Here is a 17,177-nt window from a genome sequence, read left to right as displayed (position 1 = left end):
CTAATGTGTTGTCTGGTCAAATTAGGGGAGAAAAGATCACCCCACTCTTTGTGACCCAGCTGTCTTTTCACTTACAGTGAACTCAGTTCCTTCTTTTACCCTGTGCTGAAGCCTGCAGAACCTGCTTCAGCCATTGAACACAGAAGGAGGTTGAAATGTAGTCTGCTTTCCCCATTTTTCATAAGATTTGCTCAGTTCTGTTCTCCTCCCAAGACTCGCCCCAAAGTAGGTGGCTTGCTTATGATCTGAGAGATTTTTGTTGTAAAATGGTAGCTCTAGGGCAGGCAGAAGACTAAAGACTGGAGTTCAGCTGTGAGCTACTGATATACAAGCTTTACTAAAACTAGGTCCCCTCCAGCATGTCCACTCTTACAGTGGCCCACTCTCCCACCCCATATTTTTGTGTACACCTTCCTTCCCAGTCTAGCTGGTTATTTCAGGGTATATAACCCTGAGGGAGACTGTACTTCGAAGCCAAGTAAACCTTTTTGCAGCGGAAGAGCTGGGACATGCTTATCTGCTTCAATTGCAAAACTTGACATCTGCCATTATTACAGAGGAAGCTGTTCAAGGGAGCACTACCTGAGACTGGGAAGGTGCTTACCTTGAACACAAAAGACCATGCTGATAGGCATACTTTCATTGCTGCAGCTCTTTATGCATGGTCTGACAATCTTGCAGGGAGGGGCAGAAGTGTCCCAGTCCTTCTGCAGCAAAGGGAGGATCCTGCTGAGGGCTCTGATTTCCCATTTTGGTGCCTGGGTAAGAAAGTTTCAGGGAACTCTGGAGTGCTGCCGGTGCTGGAGTCAGTGTCTCTCTAGGAGGGGGTTTACTTCTCCATACTAATTTTTTTTTTAATGGTTCCCCTGGTGTGGCACTGACCACACAGCTTTTCCAAGCAGAAGAAAGATCACATGTTGCCGTGGAACTATTTCTCTTCCCTAAAAGTCTCTTTCTTAAAGAGAACTCCGATTGCCCTTTCTGCTTCTTTTGCTTGATGATAAGGGAGAAAACCATCTGAAATGACTTGCCTCCTTGGTGAAGTGGGAGCTGTCTCAATGTCTAGAGTGGCAGTAGTGACAAACTGCTGATAGAGTCCTTCTCTTGCTGGAACAGTCTGTATGGAGTGTGCATCTTCCAAGGGAGTCCTTCCAGGTTGTCACTGCTGTATGTTGATCTCTTTCTATTTAGGCCATCACACTCCCTCTGCCGGAGGTCCCTTCTCAGCACTCACTCCCAGCATTTGGCCTCAGGAGATCCTGGCAAAATACACACAGGTATGTGTGGGGCAGGGAGGGGGTGTTCTCTGGCTCTGCACAGAAGTAAAAGGGACCCTGGTGACTTCTGGTGGTCTCTGAAAGCCACAGGGAAAAGGAGGGAGAGACGCACTCTTCCTCTGGTGGTTTGGTTGTGGATGCTTGTTTGCTACTTAAACTTCACGTGTTTTGCGGCTGCATCCTGGCTCTTGCAAGAGGATCTTGCAGAGCACGAAGAAACTTGTGTGAATTATTGCCCTGCTGTTTTGCAACTATTGCTCCACTGTAAAAATGTTGACATCCTGAGGGAGTCTCTGTCACCATCAAGCTACTCTGGATGGCTTGTGCACGGCAGGAAATGCTAGCCTCAAGACTTGTCACCAGGTGGGCAGAGCAGGAAGGAAGGAAGCAGACATGGAATTTCGTAACTTACCCGCAGTGTTTGCTGAAGGCAGCTGAGCCCAGTGAAGGTTAAAGCTTATTGTGGGGCTATGCTAGAAGCATGCTCCTTGGGTGCTGCCTGGGTGCGATGCTTGCAAGAGACCCCACGGGAAGGGCAGGTGGGCTTGCAGGAAAGAGGAGGTGTCTGTAGGTTTTCATTCCTTAAAAAAGCCTGGTTGTAACCTGCAGCGCCTACATCCCAATGCCAACCATGGGCACAGATGAGGCAAGTTGAGATTTGGGTCGTGGACCTTAATTTCCTTTGCCATATAATTCGGGCTTGCTTGACAGGTGCAAATTCCAGTTTGGCCTGCTGCCTTGCAGAGAAAATCTGAAAGCAACAGGCAGGAGATGAAGCAATGCAGGGAGCTGAATTTGCAGTGTGTGTGGAGAGGTAACAGAGGACTGCTGTGTATTAGAGATGCAGACAGCAGAGACCACTTTAGCTGGTGTGTGTGTGGATTCCTCAGTCCATAAGGAGGGCTGCGTGCCCCTCCAAGTGGGAAGTTCTGATCTTGATATGATGCTGTGCTCAAGCCTGCTGGAAAATGGATTGCTGGGAAAATCTGTACAGGTGTGAAGGCAGGGCTTCACAACTTCCATGGAGAAGTCAAAATGGGAATGGCATGCAACACCTCCCCACCTGGGAACTGTGGTGGGAGGCATTGAAAATAAAAGGGCAAGGATTCTAGTTGCTCAGAGGGCACAGTGTGGACAGTGGTGGGATGGGGCAATATCCACATGTGTCTGTTCAGTTGTTCAGTGCTAAACTGGTGAAAGTGTCTGTTCTCCTTCCTCACATCTCCCAGAAAGAAGAATCCATCGAGCAGCCAGAGTTCCACTATGATGAATTTGGTTTCCGAGTTGATAAGGAAGGTAAAGTCAGTCCCATCCTTCCCCCTTCCATTGTGTCTTGTGTCCAGCCCTTCCCATGCTTCTAAGTATGGCAGGGTGATTTTGCAACTGTTCTGTGCTAGGTCTCGTCTGCCCAACTGTCATCATCTTTCTGTATCCTACCGTTGTAATCAAGTGCATTAGATGTGCTGGCCTTATGGGAGTCTGGAGCACAGACTATGCAGCAGAGTAATTTCCATCCCGTTATGCTTGTGCCATGGGTAAGAGAGAGAAAAGTTAAGAGGAAGTTACATTTCCTTCAGCAGCTGCATGCTGGGGAAGGGCAACTTTCCCAGTTCACAGTGGGGTCTCTGTCGTGTTCAGTAGCACTGTAAGCACTGATAGCAAGCACAGGGACATGTTCTGTCTGTTGAAAAACTTGTAGCCAAGGTGAGTGCCAGCAGTATGTGTTCTACCCATCCCAGCAGCTTGTCAAAGTGTAGGGCAAATGCTAGGGGCAAAACCCACATCCTAGTTTTTTCTGCAAGATATAGAGGCAGACGACCAAATAGAAGGAGGTGTGGAGAGCTATTGCAGCTGGGCATTGAACTACAACAACTGGCTGCCGTTGCAAAGAGGAAGAGAAGGGAGTGGGGGATGCAGGAATTGCTCTATGTGCTTTGAGAGAATGTTTCCAGGGCACAGGCCATACAGTGCAAGAGCAGAAGTTGTTTGCATGTGTGCCCTGAGACACCTTGAGTCATAGAGGATCCTCTTTGAAACAATGACCTGGAGATGAGGACAGGACACAGTGATTTTCTTCAGCCAGGACATTTGATAGACTTGTGCATTATAAAAATCAGCAGAAAGATTTGGATTGCATTGTTGGGATGCATGATATGATGAAAGACAGAGTGTCTTACGTCAAACCTGTACTTGTGCTAAAGTATCTATTTTAGAAAGCCAGCCTCAGGTTAAGGTGCTCCTTCATTATGAATTTGGAAGTGTCCTTACTAAAGCTTTTTTGGTGATTAAATATCCCCAAAGTTAACATTTTGCACCTCATTACTTGCATGAGCATATAGCTTCTGCTTGCCACCTCTGAGGCTTGCTACGCTTTTGTCAGCCTGATTTACAGATCCTCACAAAACCCAGCAGGATGACTGCTGCCAGGATCTTGTTTAATTCCAGCCACACTCTGCACTAAATCATGAGTAAGTAGAGACTAGAAGCCTGCCGACAGCTTCTTAGTTCTCAAGGCCCCAGTGCCTTTTGCTTATGACCATAAAATTTGCTGTATGGAGAAGACAGTTAGAAACAAAGCTTTGCCTTTCCATGCTCTGACTGGAAGACGTGTATGTTTTTAACGTGCTTTCTTCAGATGGCCTTCCTACTCCCCACCCTGCCCTATGTTTGTTCCCTCTCTCACTTGTCTTCATTTCGTTCTCCTCCCTTTGCTGAGGCAGATGGTGCTGAGCCAAACTCCAGCAAGTTTCTGGGGGTCCCACTGGTGGAGGAGCCACAGCAGAGGCTCAAGTGGCAGGCTCATCTGGAATTCACACACAACCATGACGTGGGCGACCTCACCTGGGACAAAATTGAGGTCACCCTACCGCATTCGGACAAGCTGCGCTCCCTGGTGCTAGCTGGCATCCCACACAGCATGAGGCCACAGGTGAGAGTGCTGCCTGTTGTAGGCAGGCTCTCCTGCCTGGACTAAGAAACAGTGGAGCGAGACTCCTTTCTCTTGGTTGAGAGGGTGCCAGATTATGGTTTTCTGTGGCTGTTTTAGTGACTCTTCCTATCTCTGTTCACCCTTTCCCCTCAGCTGTGGATGCGTCTGTCGGGGGCCTTGCAGAAGAAGAGGAATTCAGAGATGTCGTATCGGGATATCGTGAAAAACAGCTCTAACGATGAAACCATTGCTGCCAAACAGGTAGGAGATGCTGCCTAGTGCTGACTGGGCACAAGGGAGTGGGGAGAAGGGCAAGATTTGCTGCATGAGGAGGAAGGGGTGTCTGCCTAACACCTGCAGCAGGGACAGTTGAGAGGACATGTGTGGCTGAATCCTGCTAAAGCTTAATCCTGTTGGGCGTATTTCTCCTTTGTTTTGTTGGAATAGCAACTGTGCAGCTGCCTGCCTTCCTAGGACAGCAGGGAGGGGTTGGACCTGTGCTACCTGCAGGCTAGAAAACAGTGCTGCAGCTACATCTCAGCAAACATCCTGATAGTCGTTGAGGGAAGTGAAGGGTGAAAGGCTGACAGATGCACCTCTGTTGAGGTAGCGGCAGCTGCTTCCAGGGACTGTCTTTGTTGCCTCAAACACAAAGTCTCTGAACACCAGCAAGACCGTTACAGGGTGTTTTCCCTTTTCCTCTGACCTCTGCCTTTGTGGGAGGAGGCAAAGGCCATGGCAAAAGAAACTGAGCTCTGCACAGGTTCACCTCTCACTAAGAAGCTAGATTCAAGTGGTTGGAAGGAGGAACAACACCACCCAAGGGAGATCTGTGGGCTGTTCACCTCCAAGTTCCCTGTCACAGATGTGGCCAGGTTGTTGGTTTCTTTCTGGGGGAGGTTTGTTGGGAAGCCTTGCTTGAAATCCAAGCAGATGAAATTCCCAACCAGTATGCCTGCTATTCTCAGCGGTGAAGCTAGGGGCTGAGCCTAGGCAAGTATTTCTTGGGAGGCACCAAGTCACCATCTGCACTGACATTTTCCCACATGTCAGTGAAGGCTGTTAAAGGGACCCCAGGTGCTTGGACAGGGCCATCTTCTTTGGTGCCTAAGGACTTACGCATGAGTGTGGGGAAGCAGAGTTCCCTGAGGCAGCAGGCCATGGGGAAGTGCAGACAGCAGAAGGCAATTGTTCAGATGCTGCTAGCTGACCCTGTCCTTGCTTATGGCTGTCTCGCAGATTGAAAAGGACTTGCTCCGCACGATGCCCAGCAACGCCTGCTTCTCCAACATGAACAGTATCGGGGTGCCACGGCTACGCAGGATACTACGGGGACTTGCCTGGCTCTACCCAGAGATTGGATATTGCCAAGGCACTGGCATGGTAACCTGCTTTCAGAGTGTCTTTATGATAGGGATCGTTTTGTCTGTGGTGGCTGTGCTGGGGCAAGTGATTTGAGGCAGTGCTACCAGACACTGTGGCCTCCAGATGAGCTGAAGGGAAATCCCTTCCACCTGGAACATTTTTTCTAGGGAAGGGAGAGCAGAGTAGCACCACGTGTCCAAAGATGTGGAAGAATTCAGTCCATCTGTTGGGGAGGGACAGGCATTACACTGAGGAGAAATCACTTCAGTGGGAGACTGCAGGAGGGCTGCTGCAGAGGAAGGAAGATGTTGGTCACCTAGATACTGGTCCGTCTCTCCATGTGAGGAAGTGACGAAAGAGATCTGCTCCTCTTAGGACATGCAGTTCTTCTTCCTTCAAAATCCTAGGTGGCTGCCTCTCTGCTGCTCTTCTTGGAGGAGGAAGATGCCTTCTGGATGATGTGCGCTATCATCGAGGAACTGGTTCCTGCCTCCTACTTCAGCACCACCCTGATGGGCGTGCAGACTGACCAGCGTGTCCTGCGACAGCTCATTGTGCAGTACTTGCCCCGCCTGGACAAGCTGCTCCAGGAGCATGACATAGGTAAAAGCGTGCCCTAGAAACCATAGCTTTTCTTGCCAGGGTGACCTGCAGACGAAAATTATTGTTCTTGTTTCACAAAGGGAGAGCAGCAGGGCTAGGTGCAAACCTCCTGGCCCTGGAGGCAGTGCGTGCATGGTCATCTTTGAGCTGGGAGGAGAACACTTAGGAGAGTCCATCTTCGCTGGTTGGTTGACTTCCCTTGTCATGTTTCTTTTCTGTGTCTTTGTTCACAGAGCTCTCCTTAATCACCTTGCACTGGTTCCTCACCTCTTTCGCTAGTGTTGTCCACATCAAGCTGCTGCTACGTATTTGGGACCTCTTCTTCTACCAGGGCTCCCTGGTGCTGTTCCAGCTCACTTTGGGCATGCTCAGTATGAAGGTAATTCCCACGTCCTCTTCCTACTTTATAGTACTTTGATGTTTAATTTTGAGTTTTAGGGGCAAGAAGGTTTTGTATCCACTTCCTGTATGTGGTTTGGGAATGTGCTCGGGAAGACGACTTCCTGCCTTCCTCAGAACAGAGGGCTGTGAAGAACTTCCAAGGCACTTCACGGGATTCAGGGATTGCTGTTTCCCCTGCCTGCCTCATTTGTTCCCTCATAATTAAACCCCATCAGCTGCCCCCCTCTATTCAGTCTAGATCCCAGCCTGGGAGTCCGTCTTACCTAAACCAAGATAGTTCTTGATTCTGCACCATCTCTGAGCAGAGACATTGTCGTGGTTTAACCCCAGTCAGCAGCTAAGCACCATGCAGCCACTCACTCACTTCCTTCCCACCCAGTGGGATGGGGGAGAAAATCGAGAAAAGAAGTAAAACTCATGGGTTGAGATAAGAACGGTTTAAGAGAATAGAAAAGAAGAAACTAATGATGATAATGATAACACTAATAAAATGACAACAGTAATAATAAAAGGATTGGAATACACAAATGATGCACAGTGCAGTTGCTCACCACCCACGGATCAATGCCCAGTTAGTCCCTGAGCAGCGATCCCCCCGCCCCCACTCCCCCCAGTTTATATACTAGATGTGACATCACATGTTATGGAATACCCTGTTGACCACTTTGGGTCAGCTGCCCTGGCTGTGTCCCATCCCAACTTCTTGTGCCCCTCCAGCTTTCTCGCTGGCTGGGCATGAGAAGCTGAAAAATCCTTGACTTTAGACTAAACACTACTTAGCAACAACTGAAAACATCAGTGCGTTATCAACATTCTTCGCATACTGAACTCAAAACATAGCACCATACCAGCTACTAGGAAGACAGTTAACTATCCCAGCTGAAACCAGGACAAGGTTGTGGTCATCTGGGTAGCTTTTGATGGCACTGTTGAATGCTCCAAGAGATTAGGCATTGTCCTGACAACATTTGATTTGGCTGGCTTACATTTAACCACCTGATCTTTTCCTTTTCATGCAAAATATAATTTTGTGGTTCAGCTTGCTGTGTGAAGGGCAAGGGTGAGTCTGCTGGGAGTAAGGTGAAGGTGGAGCATGGTTTGACATGGTAGGCACTCTGTAGTGTGTGAGACTGATGAGTTTCCATTCCCTTGTTCCCAGCAAGATCCCTGCTGTGCCCAGGCCTGGCAGTGGGTGCAGAATAGCTTCTGTTTTGTCCTTCCTTGCTGATTTGACTTCATTTTAGTGATGGATGCTGTGATTCAAAAACACACCAGCTAGAATTTTGGGGGCAGATCTCAGTGCAGTAGAGTAGTAAAAGATGCTGGTCCCCTCCCATAAGTAGCTTGCGCTCTTTGTACTGAAGTTTTTATGGAATTATGTAGTTGTACCTGCATTGTTTCTGGCCCAGGCTGTACACCAAATGTAAAATTGCATCTAGCAGCCCTAAGAGCATAGCTCTCGTGCTTACTGTTCTGAGTGGCAAAATGACTGCATCGTTGCAGGAGGATGAGCTAATCCAGTCCGAGAACTCTGCCTCAATCTTCAACACGCTCTCGGACATCCCAAGTCAGATTGAAGATGCAGATGTGTTGCTGCGGGAGGCCATGCGCGTGGCTGGCTCACTGACAGATGTGGCGGTGGAGACCCAGCGTCGCAAACACTTGGCCTACCTCATTGCTGATCAAGGGCAGCTGCTCAACTCCAGCACCACTGTCAACAATTTATCCAAAGTGAGTGCACAGAGTCCCATCTGCCTCTGCTGCTCCATTTTTACCATTCCCTTATGTGTTCCCTCCCAATTGCTCTTTGTGAGCAAGATGTCGTCTTGTCTGAGAGGGTTTTGGCTCCAGGATGACTGTGTCATCCAGTGGAGAGAAGGTATTCGGAAGTGAAGGGAAGGTCTGTACTAATGAAATGCTGCCAGATCTGTCCTCGTTGATAAATCCCAGGTGAAAGGGATATTGACATTGATTGTAATTATCGTTAATGAGAGTTATGATGGAGAGTGATGCATTTTATTAATGGAAACGAAAAGAAACAACATATGCTTCTGGCAGAATTTGCTTGGAGCATGCAGAGTAGGAACTGGAGTTAGTCCATTAGTGAGAAACTGATACACTAAAATAACTCTGGAAGGTAGAGTTAGGAAACAGCGTCAGCCTTTGAGAAGCTAAATAAAAAATTCTCCTGTGTTTAATCTTGGACTACAGTCTGCAGTTGCAGATGTAGTAGCTACTGTTTGTCGATGCTGCGTGGAAGGTATATTCTTGATGCTCGTCTAATCGCAAGACACTCCTGCAATTCTAGAATGTAGTAGGCATCCATTTAGAAATTTATATATAATTACGTGTAGAACTGGTTTTGGCAACAAGTAGATTAGAACTAAAATTATTCACTTGAATCATGGTTGATCTCTTGAACTTCAGTTATGCTTTCGTAATAATTGAGCTATAAATAACCTGTTGCACATGGAGCAGATCAAGCAGTAGAGCTGATTCATTGTGTTAGAACTAGAACAACTCCTGTCTAAAAATTGCTGGTTCACTTGCCTGCCCTTTCCAGTGGTAGCTGTCAGGACCCTTTGCCCAGAGCTGACCTGTGTGGAGGGTTGCTTTACTTTATTTCTGAAATCTGTCCTGATGTGTGCACTTTGCTCTCTCTCTTCCCTCTCCCTCAGATTGTGCGGCGCAGGACTCAGCGTAGGAAATCTGGCATCACCTCTTTGCTTTTCGGTAAGGACAATCCTGTACCTTTCATGTGGTGCTGATGAATATACCAGCCTACGAGGGAGGGGAGTGAGCAAAGCAGGGAAGCACTGGGATAGAGAAAGAGGAGAGAAGGGAGCCAGAACTGAAGGATGAGAGGGAAGAAGTGCAGTTTTCTACTTGCTTGTTTTGGTCTAAGCTCAGAAAGTGAATTTTAGGTTGGATGGTTAGTCCTTAAATGGTGACTAACAGCGGGCTGCAGCTCAGCCCAGCTGTAATGTCCTTCTTGCACTGACCAACAGGTCAAACACGTTTTCTGGCAGACCACATGCAGTCCACGAGCTGGATGTTGTACTCTCCTGATCTTACCCTGCTCAGTTCAGGAGCATCCCTGAAGATCTGTGACAGGGCAGGATGGTCCGGTGTGTCACTCATCCAAATTTATAAATGCAAACATCACTGCTGTTCCCCCTTACTCTGAGAGTTTGATGCTGTGAACTCTTTTGAGTCTTAATTTTCTTTGCTTATGAGCTAAGCCAGTGTATGTCCAGAAAGTACAGGGCCAGAATGGGTTTTGCACGGGTTTGGCAGTAACTTGCTTCTGTGACTCCATAATAAACCTTTCTATTGTAAGTCTCACTGTCATCACCTTCCTTGTGACTCGTTAGCTTTCTTCAAATTGCCACATCTCACCACAGAAATTGTTTTTCCGGCGGAAGACAACATACTGAATTTACAGGGTTCAAATAGTGTTCCTGTTGTGGTTGAAATGGCCTGAATAAATCTAAAACTGGGTTTTACTGGTCTTTTCAGAGAAGAGCTTTTCTGGTGTTCTCCAGGAAGCGGATATATTGTCACAGGCTTGCTATAAGCGCATACAGCATTACATATAGAAGTTATGGTAGAAGACCAATAAAGGTGTAAAGTCAAGCATGCAGAAGTGAAGAAATGCAGGAAAGTTGCTTGTGCAACCTAAACTCAGACCTCTTGTATGTAATGTTACCATACAGTCAGTACAAACTGAACTGGCAGGGAACTTAGCTGCCAAATGCATCTTTCTTGTGTCTCAGTCTCCTTGACCAAGTTTGAGTAGCTTTATGAAAGTGATAGCAAGTTATACCCACGCACAAAGACAAATTTAAAGTTGAAGCTTCAAAATGTATCAATGGTAGAACTGAGATGATAGTGTTTTCTCATGTTAGTGGGATTTCTGTGCAGTGACTGTCATGAGTTTTACCTAGTATTCTTAAAACATTGGTTAAAATAGAGAAGTTATCATCCTGCAGCAGACGACCAGAATGGAAAACTTCAGCCCAAGTGAGGGGAAGGAAAGCTTGGATGTGATAAATTCACCTTATACTGGGAACTGTCAAACAACCTTAACTGTAAAGTCTGCTTCCTGTGATAGTTACTGTGTAGAGCTGGTACATAACCCTTGTCTGGGTGGGAGTAAGAACTTATCCAGGACTTAATTCTTTTTCCTTAGAGCGAATGCAGATTTAGTAGTGACTTGGACAGGAGTCACAGGCGCACTGTTTGGAAAGGACCTCTAGATGTCTGTAGCACAACCTCACCTGCTCAAAGCCAGGCTCTTGCTAGATCAAGTCGGCCAAGGCCAAGGCTTTCTCTAGCTGAGATTTGAGGAGTTGGACCAGATTTCTAATGAAGGAAGAAACAGCAAAAGGCAGTTTGGCAGAGAATGAGATACGCGTGTTGCCTTTTTCCTGTTGGATGGGCATTGCAACAAGGAGAGGCAGGAGAGCTAGTCAGTCTTGGCAGGCCCAAAACAGAGCCTCCTCACGTGTGGCCGATCCTGCACCAGTTCCCTGTTTTGAAATGTCCATGCAGGCATGTTGGGTGCAGTGAGGTGAATCTGGTGGGAACCCCAGTTGCTTTCCTCTGTATGGTGTATATTCTAAGGTGGGAGGGTGTGGAACTTGCTTCCCATACCTCCTACTTGTGTTTGGGTGGGATTGATCTGAGTACAGAGGGAGGAGCACAGTATTTTGGCCAGAAGGGACTGAATTGATGACAGAGGGAATCAGTGATCTATGTAAATGAGGGCAGCCCATGGAGCTAGCGTGGCTGTGGTTGAGTAGTTTCTTCTTTAGTCACGTTCTGTTTTAGCAACGTGAATTTTCCGGGAATCCCCGCCATCTGCGTGACCACCTATCTATTTACAATCTTTGTATCTCTGAATCTGTAGTGAGACTTCTTACATGCTCTATTTCCTACCCCTGGCCAGTGAGGAGGAGGTTTTGTTAATTTTCATTGCTTGGACTGGGAGTAAGTATGCCCTACCATTTTTTCTAGTCCAGAAGCAAAGTTCAGTTTTCTCTTAAGCAATGTGTGTCTGATTCTCTAATTGTTTAATTTAGCAAATAGAAAACAATTATAAAAATAATTTTAAATCTAATTTTGTGCTTCTATTATGTTCTTAAAGTGTTGGTCTTTTTAATTAGGGTCACTTATGATTAAAAGATACTGTTAATCACTTCAATAAGCGGAAACTTCATATGTATATAGCTGTTGCAGCAGCTGTATAGCTCGGGCCACACTTTATTCATATTGGTTTCTGTAATGCTGTTAGAAGATAAGCAGAATACTATTTGCTAGCAAGTGATTTACTTGGGTCATGCATAAAAGCTGTGTTTGTATAAAAATTGGAGATGAGTGAAAAATACATTGTTTTAAATGTTGATTTTGCTAATCAAGCCACCACATCTTCAGTATATTACAGAGAGAGCAAAACCAGATGTATGAAAATACACTTTGAATTTAAAACAAACTGAATTTTTTTAGAAAAAGCAGCAAATGGTTCATTGTTCCCAACCGTCATGTACCCGATTTTTAAGGCATTCAGATACATTAACTGCCTAAAGAATCCATCCCACTAGTATCTTTCTGCATAAATTAATAGAGATAGGCTGTCAAAACTCCTGGGGGAATTGGTGACAGTTGAAAGATGCTTTGGTAACTTTTACTTTGTACTTATGACCATTTCTACACACCCAAAACCTTTGAAATCTGGCTCTTAGGGAGGTCAAGGTCTTAAGTAGAAGGCAGCTTTTGTGTCATGGCTCTGAATTCTAGACTGACAGAGGAAAGTGGGCTGTCTTGCTTTTTCAAGTCTTTTATAAGACTCAGTGAAGAAGATGCTCTCAGCCTGAGAGGTATGCAAAAATCAGAAGTAGTTCAACCAAAAGCTGTTTCAGTTTCAAGAGAATTTCAGTTGAAGAGAATTTTTGAAAGTTCCCTAGTTTTGTGTCCCACCATTCAGCCATCTATATACTGCATAGACACTTCTCTAAAGCAGTATGCAGTATTTTGGTATACTGAGTTGTCCAGACAGATCAAAGATGGCATCCTCCAGTTCCATATGTGGTTTGAAATACCAGCTCCTTAAAATTTGAGGCAGTCAAATTGGTATTGGTTATTTACATTATTGAATAGATTAGCAGTAAGTACCTGCTTTAGTGTAGGCACTTCTAATGTCAGGCTTTTCTGATTTCTGCAGAATCAATGATTTCTAATGTTAACAAAAATTAATACCTTATACTTGTTTTCCTTTCCTCACCTTCCTTCTGGCTGTGTGGGCTCCCCCAGGGGATGACGATCTTGAGGCACTGAAGGCCAAGAACATCAAGCAGACGGAGCTGGTGGCTGACCTGCGTGAGGCTATTCTCCAGGTGGCACGGCACTTCCAGTGTGTGGATCCCAAGAACTGCAGCATTGTGAGTGGGAACAGCTGGATCTGCACAGCTGTGTGCTCCAGGCATGAGTGTTGAGTGTCCACCGTAGGACAGAGCTGTTCAAATGCTCCTGGAGTGTGGACTTGAGAAAGAACACACTAGGTGTAATGGGTGGAGGATGAGGGTTGCTCAGCCCATCCCTGGTGGAGGAGGGCTGTGCTGGGAGGTTGTCCGCCTGCGAGGCGCAGGAATAGGGTTGGGAAGAGGGGCATGCAAGCTTTGGCAGGTCAGCTGGGAGTCATCTGTTGCTTGTCATTGCTCTCTGCTCTTCATCCACATGCATGCTAGGATCTGACTCCAGACTACAGCATGGAGAGCCACCAGCGGGACCACGAGAACTATGTGGCCTGTTCCCGCAACCGACGACGACGAGCAAAGGCACTACTGGACTTTGAGCGCCATGATGACGATGAGCTGGGCTTCCGCAAGAATGACATCATTACGGTGCGTCAGCCCATGAGACAGGGACCCGGGCAACCCACACACAGGGCACGCCCAACTTGTTTGGGACGCTGCACTGCCTCTTCTCCAGGGAAAGAAGGGAGATCAGCTCAGAGCCCAGTTAGGAGTCTAAGGGAAGCAGTTGGTGTTTCTCGGGGCTGCCTGGGGATGAGGCAGTGTGTTCCTGTGAGTGTTGTCTTGTGGGTCATTCTCAGTGCAACCACCAAGTCCCTTTCCTGGCTGCCATACAGCTGAGCAAAAGGTTGATTTGGTCCAACCTGGGTCCCATGTTTTAGCTGTGGGGATCCCATCTGAAGTTGGGGGAAAACAGGGGTAACATTGTGTTTGCAGTAGCTTTTTGCCCTTGAAGGCCCTGGGCCATGTGAGAAGAGAATGTTGGCAAACAGTTGAGGAGAAAGCAGTTCCTCATTGTGTACACACAGCTGGGCAGCTGTAGCCCTCCTGGTGCTGCACTCTTTTCAACCAGTGTTTTCCAATCCCTGTTTTTCAGATCATTTCCCAGAAGGATGAGCACTGTTGGGTGGGAGAGCTGAATGGACTGAGAGGTGAGAGCAGGATGGGTTGTACTGGGGAGAGTGGGGCCAGATGCGGAGCATCCATTCATCCACAGCAACTGCTCTCCCACATTTGCAGCAAAGGCTCTGCCGGTTTCCCACAGCATCTGCCAGGGAAATGTTAAAGCAGGGTATGAGAGCAGTGATGCAGCTACCTGGTTACTTCTTGCAAACAGCAAGTTCAGGCTCCATCCTCCTGGCACAGGGTGGTTGGGTGCATGTCATCTCTGCTGCTTCTGGGCAGTGTTCTGTAATTGGCTTCCTCTTGCAGTTGCCCTAATTCTTGTGATTTTGAGGCTGCTCACTTCCTTCTTTGGGGTTGGACCCTATGAATGCTGATTTATTCTCAGCTTCCACTGGGCTGTGGTCTTGTCTGTGTTGTTTCTCAGTGTCTACATCAGGCTCACCTCTTTGTCCACTCTTTGTAGGTTGGTTTCCTGCAAAATTTGTGGAGATCTTGGATGAGCGGAGTAAAGAGGTAATTAAAAAAAACCCACAACAACAAAAAACAAGATAAAAAAAAGAGTTGTGTCATAACTGAAAAAACATAGTTGAAGAGAGCCATATATTTCCCCCTCTGAGTCTGTTTGCTCTCTCTGGCTATTGAGCGCTTAGTGATGTGATCAGGCAGCTTATCTTCCTAAGCCTGTTTGCTCTGCTTCCTCATGCTGACCGAGTGGAGAATGAGGGTCCCAGAGGGCTGCAGGGGGTAGCTGAGTGAGATGCCTGGGTTCGCAAGGACCCTAGAGACGAACCTTGGGAAAGCTGAGAAAGCAGCAAGCAGGTACGCGGCAGGATCCTGTGGGCAGTGTTTCTGCCGGCTCCCTGCCCTGCTCTTCCTCCTTTGAGGCTGTGCCTGTGGATCTCGCTCATGCTTTGCGGTCACCACAGTGAATTCTCCCCGAGCAGCTGTGCCCGAGGGAGCACTCTCTCAGTTCCTCTCGCAACTAGCAGTGGCGAGATGCCATCTATCTCGAGCAGATACCTCGATATGGCCCCAAGGCTGGGGTAGCGGGTAGGAGACAAACATCAGCAGCTGTTGGCCTAGGCAGTTTGCAGAGGAAGTGGAGAAGGCCCTGTTTTTCCTCTCCACCTCAGCATTTGGAGAGTAAGGAAGGGCTCAAAGGCTGATCTGAGACCCCTCAAGAGAAGCCCCTAGAGAGATGTCACTATTGACATCTTGCTTGCTTCCTCACCCTCTTCTCAGGGCTGGTGCCTTAGATGCAGATCACCTCTCTGAGTGTAAACGCAACCTGTACTGCTGAGCAGTTCTCCTCCCAACTGTGGGAGTAGAGAGGATCCCACTCATCCTAATTTTGGAACATCCTTCATGCTAACAGTGTGTCAGGGTGATACCTTGAAGTGGTGTACCAGCTGACTTGGGAATTCCTATCTATCCCCCTTTGTTTTGACTTTTAGCAGCTTACAAAGTCCCAGAGACCCTCAGTGCAAATCCCTCTCCTTAACTTAGCTCAGTCAGCATCGCACCAAACTGCAACAGTTCCTACATGCCGAGCTCAGCCAGGATGGTGCTGGGGTCACCCGTGTGGTCTGCTGGGCACCACCTAGGCACAAAGGTCCTGGTGTCCCACCAAATCCCTGGAGAGTAGCACTGAACGTGGTGCCTTATGCAAGAGCCAGCAAGAGTGTAAGGGGTTTAGGGAGGGGGGACTGGTGGGCACCTGGGAGTAGAAGAGGTCTGTGCAGAGAAGCTGTAGGTGAGTGGAACACCTCCATGCTCTGCCACCTCGGCAGTATGCTGAGAGCTGGCTCTTCATGTTCCTCAGTACTCTATCGCTGGAGATGACTCAGTCACAGAAGGGGTGACGGACTTGGTGCGAGGGACACTCTGTCCAGCCTTGAAGTCCATATTTGAACATGGACTGAAGAAGCCATCTCTGCTGGGGGGGCCCTGCCATCCCTGGCTGTTCATTGAAGAGGTGAGATGTCTCGGTTCCCTTCATGGGGCAGCGTTACCGGAGGGCTGGGGTGAGGGGGCTGTAGGGCAGAGTATGCTGACTGTCCCTCTGCCCTACTAGGCTGCAAGCCGGGAGGTGGAACGGGACTTTGACTCTGTGTATTCTCGCCTTGTGCTCTGCAAGACTTACAGGTAAGGCCGCTTTAGTCACACCAAGCGGCTGGGTCTCTGCCCTGCTCCTGCATGCTCATCAAACTGCTGCTGCTGCTCTCCACCTTGGGAAGGGACACAGTCTGCCCCATCCTCCTGTGGGTGTGCTGTCAGCATGCTGCTGTGCCTGTGCTGACTTGGGGCTGGCAGTGGCTCTTGTCCCCTTCCCCAGGCTCCTGTGTTTGCTTCTGGGTCTGTGTCTTCCTCTCTCATGGCTGCAGGATCACCTGTGGGCTCAGCAGTAGCGAGAGAGCTGTTGGGGTATGGAGGGGGAGAGGCCTGCATGTGCCCATGGTGGCCTCAGAGCTAGCTATGTCTCTGCTGTGATCTTTGCAGGCTTGATGAAGATGGCAAAGTCCTCACTCCGGAGGAGCTGCTTTACCGGGTGAGTGCTGCCCCCAGCCCAGCCAGAGCCCAGCTCCTAATGTGGGGAAGTTTCCCATGGAGGCTGCTGGAGGGTGAGGCTCATCTCTAGGGAGATGCTCGGGAGTCTCCCAGACCTTCCCTGATGGGAAGGAGTACAGACACCAGGTGCCTGGGGAAAGGCAGAAAGTGGAGCCATCAGGAGGCTTGGCGCCCCTGACGCTAGCAGGTGGCACTGGGTGAGGGTGGGGAGCTCCGCTCCAGGGAGGGCAGCATTTGGCTGTGTTGCCGAAACGGCTGCCCAGCTGTGCCTAAGGCTAAGCTGAGAAGGCGGTAACCCCATCTTCCCTCCCTGCAGGCGGTTCAGGCTGTGAACATGACACACAACGCTGCACATGCGCAGATGGACGTGAAGCTTCGTTCCCTCATCTGCGTTGGACTCAAGTGAGTCATCTGGTCCTGATACCCCTGGCATTACGGGTGCAAGGAGCTTGGGAGGGAGCAGAGTGGGCTCAAGGACAGCAGTTGTTTCAGTCTGCCTTAGGCCACAGGGTCTTTTTGCCCTCGCACTGCAGCCACTGAGTGCGACCTGCTCCTTTCTTGTTCATCGTGCTGGCCTGGTTCCCAGCTGGAAGA

The 17,177-nt window shown here is 48.4% G+C and overlaps 1 protein-coding gene across 4 annotated transcripts in view; it reads left to right on the top strand.

Moving 5' to 3' along the window:
• The window catches only part of SGSM3 (small G protein signaling modulator 3), a 31,278-nt gene that overhangs the window by 10,500 nt on the left and 3,601 nt on the right, over positions 1-17,177 (top strand). For all 4 annotated transcript variants that reach the window (XM_069807151.1, XM_069807149.1, XM_069807150.1 and 1 more), the window contains 17 exons: positions 1,192-1,277; positions 2,507-2,573; positions 3,998-4,206; positions 4,360-4,467; positions 5,446-5,589; positions 5,979-6,174; positions 6,408-6,553; positions 8,080-8,307; positions 9,255-9,309; positions 12,889-13,016; positions 13,323-13,478; positions 13,987-14,041; positions 14,479-14,528; positions 15,838-15,990; positions 16,090-16,160; positions 16,515-16,563; positions 16,900-16,985. In XM_069807151.1, the coding sequence (XP_069663252.1) occupies positions 1,192-1,277; positions 2,507-2,573; positions 3,998-4,206; positions 4,360-4,467; positions 5,446-5,589; positions 5,979-6,174; positions 6,408-6,553; positions 8,080-8,307; positions 9,255-9,309; positions 12,889-13,016; positions 13,323-13,478; positions 13,987-14,041; positions 14,479-14,528; positions 15,838-15,990; positions 16,090-16,160; positions 16,515-16,563; positions 16,900-16,985 (1,987 nt within the window). The remainder of the gene's footprint in view (positions 1-1,191; positions 1,278-2,506; positions 2,574-3,997; positions 4,207-4,359; positions 4,468-5,445; positions 5,590-5,978; positions 6,175-6,407; positions 6,554-8,079; positions 8,308-9,254; positions 9,310-12,888; positions 13,017-13,322; positions 13,479-13,986; positions 14,042-14,478; positions 14,529-15,837; positions 15,991-16,089; positions 16,161-16,514; positions 16,564-16,899; positions 16,986-17,177) is intronic.

The sequence above is a fragment of the Haliaeetus albicilla genome, chromosome 19 (genome assembly GCF_947461875.1).
Source record: "Haliaeetus albicilla chromosome 19, bHalAlb1.1, whole genome shotgun sequence".
In the NCBI taxonomy this organism is placed as follows: Eukaryota; Metazoa; Chordata; class Aves; order Accipitriformes; family Accipitridae; genus Haliaeetus; species Haliaeetus albicilla.
This window is presented reverse-complemented; position numbering and strand designations above follow the sequence as displayed.